At 41.7% G+C, this 11,050-nt stretch overlaps 1 protein-coding gene across 1 annotated transcript; it reads left to right on the forward strand.

The window, feature by feature from the left end:
- Nucleotides 1–4,032: 4,032 nt before the first annotated feature.
- Nucleotides 4,033–5,836, forward strand: LOC104231028 (uncharacterized). Its single transcript, XM_070174052.1, has 2 exons — nt 4,033–4,443; nt 5,249–5,836. Exons 1-2 carry the CDS (start codon nt 4,057–4,059, stop codon nt 5,381–5,383), a joined length of 522 nt encoding a protein of 173 aa, XP_070030153.1. The 5' UTR covers nt 4,033–4,056; the 3' UTR covers nt 5,384–5,836.
- Nucleotides 5,837–11,050: the final 5,214 nt, after the last annotated feature.

The raw sequence follows: 11,050 nt of genomic DNA on the forward strand, positions 1-11,050 counted from the left end.
GATATATCCCCGAGTCTGTTTTTCCCTTGTGATGGATATTTTTGTTTTCCTCATCATGGGCTCCTGCGGGGTATCGGCGCCTCCCATGATCATGTGGATGACGTGTTGTGGTTCGTTTGCCTCGTTTTTCTTGGTCGCCCCTTGTCCCAAAAATGATTTTCGGCTCGATCATTGAGAAATTCCCGAAGGTGCCCTTTGTTGAGTAGTTGGGCCACTTCTTCTCGTAATTGGTGGCAATCCTCGGTTCTGTGACCATGTGTATTGTGGAACTCATATACTAAGTTGTAATTCCTCTGCGACGGGTTTGACTGTATTGGTCTAGGCTACTTGGCGTCCCTGATTTTGCTGATAGCGAACACGATGTCTGATACGTCGACGCTGAAGTTGTATTCCGACAAGTGGGGCGCGTTCATCGGTGCCATGTTTCGATCGATCCTGGTTCTGTTTACGAGCCCTCGGGGGTCCTGTCCTCGATCTATCCTCCGATCGTTGCGGGGTAAGTTACGCCTGGGGGCGGTTCTTCTATCTTCGAGGTATGGTTGGTACCTGTCTTTGTTTGGTTTTGTCTCATTTGCCAGGAGTCTGTTGGGGTATACTGAGCCTGAAGGGGACCCCAGCTGGTCATCCTCGGCCCTGATCTTTGACAGGTATCGGTTGTGAGCGTCCGACCAGGTTACGACTGGGTATTAAATTCTGCTTTAGTTGTTTTGAGGCCATCGAGCTTCGTTCGTTCAGGCCTTGGGTGAAGGCCTGCACCGCCCAATCGTCGGAGACTGGCGGTAGCTCCATTCGTTCCATCTGGAAGCGGGATACGAACTTCCGCAACATCTCATTCTCCCTTTGCTTGATTTTGAAAATGTCGGATTTCCTTGTTGCTACCTTGATGGCTCCGGCATGTGCTTTTACGAAGGAGTCTGCTAGCATGGCGAATGAATCTATGGAGTTGGGAGCCAAGTTTTGGTACCACATCATGGCCCCTTTGAAAGTATTTCTCCGAATTTTTTCAACAACACGGACTCAATCTCGTCGTTTTTTATGTCGTTGCCTTTTAACGCACAGGTGTAAGCAGTGACGTGTTCGTTAGGGTCGGAAGTGCCGTTGTACTTAGGGAGTTCCGGCATTCTGAACTTTTTTGGGATGGGCTTTGGGGCCACTTCCTCGAGGAACGACCTTTGAATGAACTTCTTTGAATCTAAGCCTTTGAGGACTGAGGGCGCACCTGGGATCTGATCCACCCTGGAGTTGTAGGTCTCGAACTTTTTATCATTGGCCGCAATCATTTTCTCTCCTAATTCAATCCTTTTGGTGAGGTCCTCGAGCATTTTTACGAGGGCGGGATCGGCCACCGATCCGTTGTTGCTTGACCTTTCGAGTATTCGCTCGACGGGGGAGCTGTCTTTGGTGCCGTTGTGCTTGGGGTCCTCGGGTGGCTTTGCAGCTGAGCGATGGCCAGTTGTTGTGCCTGCAACATCTCGAAGATAACGTGAAGACTAACATCTCGTTCTTCTTGGGACGGGGTTTTTTGTGCTTCCTGTTGGTCGTCGTGTCTTACGTTTATGTTAGTGTGGGAGGTTTCGTCGACTTGTTGCGCGTCCTGTGAATCTGCATCTGCTAGGATCGGTCTGGGGGTGGTATCAGGATTCAGTGGAGGTTCTCCAGCGGTCGGGACAGCCACGCCATTTTTCCCGTGATTTTCGAGGTTGTTGTTTTCGGCTCTGTTTATCGAGCCGGACATTTTAGCCTGAAATTAGAAGGACAAGAAAAGTGTGAAGGGTAACGTGCGTTTATCTGACGAAACCAGCAAGAAAATAATCACTATTATTTTTAGCACCACGGTGGGCGCCAAACTGTTTACCTTGAAAATGGTAACAACAATTAAATTTGTAAATGGGATTCTAAAAATACGTGATCTATTCTCGAGCTAGTTTTGAGGGCAGTTTGTATTAAGACTACGCAGTATAACGATAAAATACAAGTTAAATCGAGGCAGTAAGCAAACCATGGGGACTTGTTGCCCGAGCGTGGAGCAGGTCGATGGAGGCCTCGGGGCCGAGGCTCGAGCCGGGATCGAGCTATCGGGGACAGTCGAGAAGGGATAACAAGCAGAACTTCGATTAAGTAAGGCTTTTCACGGTCATTATTGAGTTATATAACGAGGAGCCAGTTAAGAGACAATGGATATAAGGGTGGCTTCGAGCCAATTCCGAATGATAGAAAGGACGATTGAATATAAACAACTTCGAACTAAGGAGAATGAAAAAATTAGAAAGAGAGAGAGGATATTATTGTTTTTCGTGGTCAAGTGGAGCTCTCCCTTGCAAGGTGCTAGTGACCCCTTTTTATAGAAAAGGGGGACGCCCAAACTTAGTGTAGAATCTTTTGTAATGACAAAAGAGATGGGATGTGATAGTCCGTTAGCTTCACGTCGGGTGAGGGATGGCATCGAACTGCTCGAGTAGATCTGATCGACTCCGGGCGCACTCTTCGAGGGATCCTCGCGTTCGTCGGGCTTTTAGTAGATGTTCATTCTTGGCAAGGCACCGGCGGGTTTTGAGGGGGGGGCGACCAACCCGAGATCCCATACTTCCGGGGCCATTCTCCGGGATATCACTTCGGGGGGGGGGGGGGGAGGGAATCAGTTCCCCGGTTTTTACCGCACACAGTCGTGTTTGACAGTAGCCGTGGTTGACCAAATTTGGACCCATACAATCAAGACATTATTTTTTTATTATTTTTGGGTCAAATTGATTTGCTTGTTTAAAATAACGCACTATAAAATCAACTGTACCATTTTACAGGAAAACAACATATCCCACCGATTCCTGAATCGGCACCATGGTTGACTACAAGTCATAGTTTGTATGAACTCAATTTGTTGCTTAGTATTGTATCAATTTTTAGTCTTCAAAAATTCCTTTAATTTATGGTAAGGACTTAATTTGTCTTTCATCCGGCATATAAACCCGAGTAATTAACTTCTCTTTTTCCTCCTACCCTTTAACTGTCTTATGAATTTCCACAGAAAACGACCAACGAAGGGAGGCTTGAAGTTCGGTGGCCAAAAAATTGAAGTTGTTCTGTTCATGTTTTTCCGGCGAATCTCTTGGTATTGCGGAGACAACTAGGTAAAAGGCAATCAAATGAAATGCTCTACTGAATTTTTTATCTTTTTGGTGAAAATTTATTAAAACGCTAATTTATTACCTCTATAAATGCGGTGAATGCTAGAAGAAGAAAAAAGATAGGGAAGGTGCACCTTTGGACTAATAATGGAATCAAGACATTGTACTTCGTGAGATAATAAAAAGCTCTTCTTGTAGTTGAAATGTAGACATTTGAGTTTTTGTAGTAAGTATAGATTAACCTTTTAGGAATGATTGGATACTTGGATGTAGGATGTAGTAATCGAGATGTAAAATTTTTAGAGAAATGAACTTTTTACTTTTGGATTTAACTCTGTCTATTAAATTTTGACTTTGAAATCTCTGAACCTAAAATACTTCTTTGGTTCCACTTGATGTGACATAGTTTGGAGAGGTTAAATTCACTAATTTTCGATATGAATTTGGATATAAAAATTTTACAATATTTTTAAAAACTGTATAAAAAATTACAATAATTTTTTAATTTAAAAGTATTTATAGAAACAAAGTCTGTGAGCCGAGGGTCTCCTGGAAACAGTCTCTCTACTTCTTCGGATAGGGGTAAGATTTACATACATTTTATCCTTCCCAAATTCTACTAGTAAAATTCTACTGGGATGTTGTTGCTGCTGTTGTTGTTTATGTTGTTGCTATAGAAACAAAAAATTTGCTTTAACTTTCCGATTCATAATCGTGTCATATAAAATGAGACCAAGGAGTGACTAAAAACAAGACAAGCACACATTGTCGTAATAAAAATTGGAACTATCAAAATGGTCGTAACACGTGAAATCATAAGGAGTCTTTTTGTGTTGGTTGGGGCCAACCTATATTGTAACGGCTACTTTTTCATCTTACAACCAAAAGGCCAAAGGGTATAGTGGTCGGTCAAAACTGAAAACTACTTTCTCATATGAAAGTAATGGGCGGTCCAATGGTGATGGTAATTGAATACTTAGAGTCGTCATTGTCCAGAGATCTTCTCTGCAAATTCCCCGACAACTCCGCTTACGATTTCGACTATTCTCAGAGCTCCATTTGGTCCCCTTTGGTCCCTCCTCCTCTGTCATCTTCCAACGACCGTAGTCTCAGTTTGGGTCTTTCCAGAAAGTTGTCGTACGAGGAAGAAGCAGCCGCCAGCGGCGGAGTCATCGGCTGTATCAAGAGGAAGTTCTCTAATGTTTTGTTTGATAATCTGAAAATACACCACAAGTTGAAGAAGAGAAAGAGGAAGGGCTTTGATTTTTCTCCTGTCCCATCTTCTTCTAAGCTTACCACCACTACTACAACGCCAAGAAAGGTAACATATTAGTATATATTTGTTGAGTTATATAGTGTTTTAAATTGGGTATAAAAAGGACATGTGCTCATAAAGGTCTTTTGATTCCAAAAGCAAAAATAGCAAACAACACAATGGAAGCAGTTACTCAACATAGATTGATTCGAAATTTGACTCAAATCCAATACATAAGAAATGTAGTTAACTGATTCTTCTTAATGAATAGATTTGATTGCAACTACACGTATGGAATCAAAGGTATTAAACGGAAAAGGATAGTATGAATCATATAACTTTAAGGAAATATACGACCAATTTTTATAATTTAAAATAGAGTCAGAAGAAATGGTTTAAGCTGTTTATATTTATCACGCTGCCCTTATTGCTTTAAGGTTTTAGAATGGATGTTCATATTCTTTGACAATACATGTCTTTGAAATTATGTGTATTAATAACAAGTGTGATCTCATTGTTACAAAGAAATAATGCGTGCAATGCTATATTACATTCATTGGCATCTCGTTGAGAAGTTTCTTTGTGACACAGTAGGTCACAGATTCAACAGCCTCTTACAGAAATGTAGGGTAAGACTGCGTACAATAGACCCTTGTAGTCCGGCCGGCCCTTCTCCGGATCCTGCGCATTAGCAGGAGCTTAGTGCACTGGCTGCCCTTTATTATTTTCCTTTGTTCTAATAAATCTATTCCAGAGAAAATAAACTAAATTGCATAGTCAATCAATGAAGCAGTGCGATTCCTGCAGTATCCTCTTTTCCGATTTGTAAAATCTCATGTCTAGTTAATTTACAATACATTAATTCGTGCAGGGATGGGCTAAGGTGCTGAAAGCAGCTTCTAAACATTTCAAGAAGAAAAGCGAAAAGAAAGACTCCATAGGTCGTCTTAATCTTTCCAACTGTTTAACTGAAAATAGTCTTTCGCGGAGTTCTACGTATCCATAGTGTGTGTAAGTTTGTTTTACCCTTTGATGTCCTCTGTAGGTCGACTCCATAGGTCGTCTTAATCTTTCCAACTGTTTAACTGAGAATAGTCTTTCGCGGAGTTCTACGTATCCATAGTGTGTGTAAGTTTGTTTTACCCTTTGATGTCCTCTGTAGGTCGACTCCATAGGTCGTCTTAATCTTTCCAACTGTTTAACTGAGAATAGTCTTTCGCGGAGTTCTACGTATCCATAGTGTGTGTAAGTTTGTTTTACCCTTTGATGTCCTCTGTAATCGGGCATCTTTTGAGGTGCTTCACGAGTTTTTCTGCAGTCTAAGGTGTACTTTTATTAATCCATGTGATGTGATGGCAATTTACCATTGTTGCTAGCTAGCAAAAGATCAAGCTTGATAAATTAGCTTTCCAACAATCTGATTTATTAACAGTTTGACCTGATAGTGCAATCCTATGGAGATGAGCTACTCTCCATATTTTCATTTTCAACCTCACAAGCTGGTTATCCTTGTTAAAGCATTTGTCATTAATTTCTTTCCTGGATTCCCAATTAAGCTCAATGATGCAATATGCCAAACTTCAAATATATGAAATCAATCAATTTTGACTTCAAATATACGAGCACTCGTTTAATTATGAACCACCAAGAGTATTTCACACTGAATTTGAGAAAGAAAAAATAATAGATTGGATTGGAATCCTAGTGGGTCCAATCCAACTCTTCTCTGCATCCAAGTGGTGCAATACTTTTCCTCTTCTTGTTCTAGTTGGCCCATCCCTCCCTTCGAAAAAGGAAAAAAAAGGAAACGAAAACATTGAGAGAAGAGAACAGGAAACATTGCTCTCTAAAAACTACCCTTAAAAAATATACATCATATTTTAGTATATTTTCCTTCAAAGTTGAGATGAATTAAACGACATCAATCGATGCGTAGCAACTTTTTTAGACTTCAACATAGGGATGGAGTCAGGATGTGTTTTACCAGAGGGTTAACATAAAAGGCAATGAAGTATTGTGAATGGGGCTCTAACACAGTATCTCGTACAAATTTTGAACTTTTTGACTATTATTTGGTGGTCTACGACCAAGAGAAGCGAGATTTTGACAAATTCATTCAAGAGTTTGATAGATGAACCATTCCATTTCTTGATTTCTCAATTGGATATTTCGAACAAAATGTTGCAAGACAGGGATTAGACTAACAATTGGACTACATTTTCCCATAGTAGCTCAGGAATGAGCAAACAACAACAATAATTACGCCTCAATCTCAAATAAAGTTGGGATAGGTGATATAAATTCTACTCAAGGAATGAGCATAAGAAAGGAAATCCTACCAAAACCTCAAGGGTGATTCTTCAAACTTATAGTTGCAGGATAAAGAACTTATAAGTCCGTTTGTTCAGGCAATTTTGGATAAGTTATAAGACTTATCTTTTGTGGGGGTCATAATCATATACGGCATACGCTATTACTTTGTGTTCTCATTTTGAAAATAATTAACATTTTGTTTAAGTTGATTACTTAAGACTAATTTTTATGAGATGTCATATTCGAATTTCTATGTGTCATGCGCCTGGGAGTAACAACGACATCTTGAATGCTTGACAAGTTGACATAAAGAAAAATAAATTATTTAATCACATAAGGTTAATTGATTAAATTGTTATGGCATCTATAAAGTCTGATTATCTTATTAAAGTAGTAACCCGACCCCATAAGGAGGTAACTATTTTGATCAGATTAATTAATAAGAAAATAAAACTTTCAGTTTGAAGAGTATCTTATGCCAGTAGGTACAAATTATTTTCTAGCTTTATTTTTGTTTACTTAAAAATTTAAAGAAATGTTGTGCATGGTTTGCCTCTACCCACAACAAGGTCTAGAATTTACTTGATATTGGTAATTACGCGGTTCACTTTGATGGTTTGTATTTTATAGCTTATATATGTGCATCATGTTTTGCAGCTTTCACAACTTTTTCTAATGCTATTTTCAATGAAATGCTTGCGTTCTAATGCTTTCCGGTGAGAACTATGTTGAACGGACAGAGAAAGTGTTTACCGTGAAAATGGTAATAACAACTAAATTTGATTATGAGGTTCTAAAAATACGTGATCTATTTTTATGCTAGTTGTTTAAGCAATGAATACTAAGTAAAAGATTAGAAGGCAAAATTATAGCTTAAAACGAGGTAATAGTCAAACCGAACGGCTAGAGGTCGGGGCCTCGAGCTGCCGTATACAAGGCCTCGAGGTCGAGTCTGGAGGCCGGCTTAGGGCAATCGAGGGAGGACTAACACTTTATGAGAGCTACGGCGATGACTCTTTATGATCAATGATAGGCAATAAATGATGAACAATAAATAGAACACAATAAATATAAGCAATAAATGAAGTAATGAGATCAAGAGAATATGTTAGAGAGCAGAGAGAATATTCTTGTGTATTTAGTATTGAGCAACAGATATTTCCAAAATGACAAGGATCTCCTTTATATATGAGGGGGAATCCCAACATAGTACAAAATGTTTTAATTACAAAGATATGGGACTGGTACAGCCATTTAATGCATTGATTCGCTTTTTGACTAGCCCACTAGACTTGGCCAGCTATACGTACGCGCCTTGGGAACTTCACCTTGATCCACCGAGACCACTAATTTACATTGCCTTGAGGCCGATCATTACTTACACTACCTGGAAGTCGATCACCGAGAACCCTCGGAGTCGATCACTGAAAATTCTCGAGATGCATTGATGATCGTATAATCGAACCGTCGATTTCTACCATATATAGATAGTCCCCACATTTTCTAGAACAAAGTGCTAGGAAATGATTTTGAACTCCTACTCCTTAAGCATCATCATCATGACGTCAGCCCATCAAGCATTCAATGCCATAACTCAAAAGACGCACAAGGGTCGCCGTCAAATACGACTATTGAGAAGCCCACGAACCGCTATTAGTTCGTCATTTCCGCTGCCCACATTGCTTCTATAAATGCATCAGTCGTTTGAAATTCACACTTTTACAACATCTTCAAGATTTCAAGCTAAATCCATCCCCTTTCACATTCATTCTTCTTCCGTTCTTGATTCTCTGCCTACTTTCTCAGAAAAGCCTTTCCACCACCATGGCCAGAACTTCCAAGACAGTTCCTCGGAAAGACGAGGCTACCTCTTCATCCCGAACATCCAAAGGAAAGCCCAAAGTGATACCCACCGTTGAACAGTGCACCCCTACCGAATTCAACATGGCGAAGGATTTTTCCATCGACAGACCCTCGTCTACACCGGGCCGATGCAAACATGTGTCCTGGTATATTAGCATCGTGACCGATATAGGGAAAGTGAAAGAAGACTGTCAATGAAGGGAGGCAGTGCTGGTTGAGATCCCTTGTTCTAACGAGAGCATAACGGACCACAGGGCTAGCTTCCTTTATATATATACATACCCATTCACTTTGGGTCCGATCAGTTCTTCGAACCCTTCTTCCCCGGTGATAGATCCGGTTATTCTTGACTTCTATGACAAGTATCGAGTAACGCTTGGCCAGATCTATCCATCTTTCTGGAGGATAATCTACATGCTCCGCTACTTTACCAACAAGGTCGAGGGTACGACCTTTACCCTCGACCATTTGATTAGATTGTATAGCCCTCGATTTTATCGAGGTTTGATTAAGCTTCACCCTTGGTCCAAGAAGCCATTTTTCTCGAGCATCGATAAGGACAAGGATCGAGGGTAGATGAGCAGGTTTGTTCGAGTGAGGACCTCGGACATCATCCTTGCCGAAAGGATGCCCTTCCCGGAAGAGTGGAACACGCAGTGTAAGTACCTCTCCTACGAACATGCTTTATGGTCTTCTTACTTTTCTTCAGAAAAATGATCTCCTCTTGGTTTTTACAGCTACCGTTTGGTATCCTGAAGCGGTTCAGGATCTGTCGGGATGGATTATTGGATGCTTTGTACCCATATCTCAAGTGATATTGGCCCGACCTGGCTAAAACGCGGTGGGTGGCCAAGAATCATGGTAAAATCCTTCTTGCCACCTATATCATAATTTTATGCTTCTCCCCCGTATGCTCCGTGCTGATAAATTTTGGCCACTATGTTTGTGCAGGCCTTGGCGATGGAGTGCAGATGAGACCGCCTCCCGACAGCGAGGTGAAGACTTCGGAGCCTAATAAGGGCAAGAAGAGGAAGAAAAAGGTGGCTACTGATTCTTATGCGGCAAAGAAACCAAAATCACGCAGGCCTCGAGCTGCTGCCAGGACCTCGGCTTCAGCTTTCGGAGCAAGTCCCAGTACTACGGATGAAGACGATGATGAGGATGAGTACCGTTTGGTACAAAGGATGAGGTCAGGTGCGGATGCCCCACAGGCGTGCCGACCAGAGGCCGTTGAATCAGGAACGGTCAATTTAGATCAATCCCGTGTGGTGGAGACCCTCGTGGAGGGTGCGAACGCGGTCCTTAAGCCCCTGATTGGGTGCGGTGTAGTTCCTGCTGAGAAGACCGTTGCTGCTGGTTCCGAAGGGTCCGGGCCCAGAGCTTTTCAGGGGCAGGATTTTCCCCTTGGCGACATCGATGCCCTGGATGGCCTTAATTTGGGCCCTCAGTTCTTGTCCGGGGATTTAAGGGATGCTCAGGACCCAAATGCTGCCAACGTGGGGGGTCCTTTTAAGGGGGATGAGCTTGGTAACTTCCTTGATGACGTTGACGATGTCAGCGAGGACATCGATCTTGATGCTTCCAACATTGTCGAGGTAGTGGAGAAGTTCCAGCGGCAGGTGATACCTGTTCATATATACTTTTCTAGTCTCAACACCTTCTCTATGCTCCAAGATGAGCTTTCATGCCGTGGAAAGGAGCTCGAGAATCTCACCTCGGGACTACAGGAGTTGAAGGACTCCTCTACCCGAAAGGCGAAGGAGTTAAGCGAGCTTCGGGCGAATTTGGAGGGAGTGCTCCCAGAAAAGGTTGACTTTGATAAGTAGGTATCTTGTTATTCGTAAATCCGTTTGTCGTTCTCATAATTCGATGTTTACTGACTTATCTTTTCCTTTGTAGATCGGGCAGAAGAATGTGGAGATCCTCGAGCTTAAAAAGGCAAAATGAGGTAGTGACCTCGGAATTGGCATTGACCCAGGGTCTTCTCCAAAATGCTTGAGAAGAGATTGATGCGCTATCTAAGGCCAAGTCTGAGGTCGAAGAAAAAGTCTCTACTTATGTGAGAGATGCCACCACTGCAAATTAAATAGCCCGAGATATATCGGTGGAGGCCGAGCAAAAGCTGATTCGTACTGTCGTTCATGCTAGTGCAAAGGCAAGGAGGCAAGACTTAGAGAAAGCCAGTGCTAAAGGTGCTGATCTCTCAGCTGAAATCGAGGAGGCTCAAGAGTTGGAGGAAGAATTGACGCTTTTAGTTGCTTTAGATGAAGGTCCTGGAGATGGTTCAGAGGGTAGTGATGATGAAGAGTAGGCACGTATCACCTTTCCTTCTCTTTTTTCTTTTTGTGTATGTATTCCCGGGGAAACAGGTCTTGTAAAGACGCCCCTTGTAAATATATTTTTTGGCAATGCAAGAGAATTTTTCTACTTCAAATCTTTGAATTCTTTATATTCCAGCATTCATTTGGAGTTAGCCTTTGAATTTTGATGTTGGCTT

The sequence above is a fragment of the Nicotiana sylvestris genome, chromosome 5 (genome assembly GCF_000393655.2).
Source record: "Nicotiana sylvestris chromosome 5, ASM39365v2, whole genome shotgun sequence".
In the NCBI taxonomy this organism is placed as follows: Eukaryota; Viridiplantae; Streptophyta; class Magnoliopsida; order Solanales; family Solanaceae; genus Nicotiana; species Nicotiana sylvestris.

Bases quoted from the DNA above. Each gene is read 5' to 3' on its own strand.
- LOC104231028 (XM_070174052.1), top strand. From the start codon at position 4,057: ATGAAAGTAATGGGCGGTCCAATGGTGATGGTAATTGAATACTTAGAG. The intron at 4,444-5,248 runs GTAACATATTAG...TAATTCGTGCAG, and splicing joins CTACTACAACGCCAAGAAAG to GGATGGGCTAAGGTGCTGAA.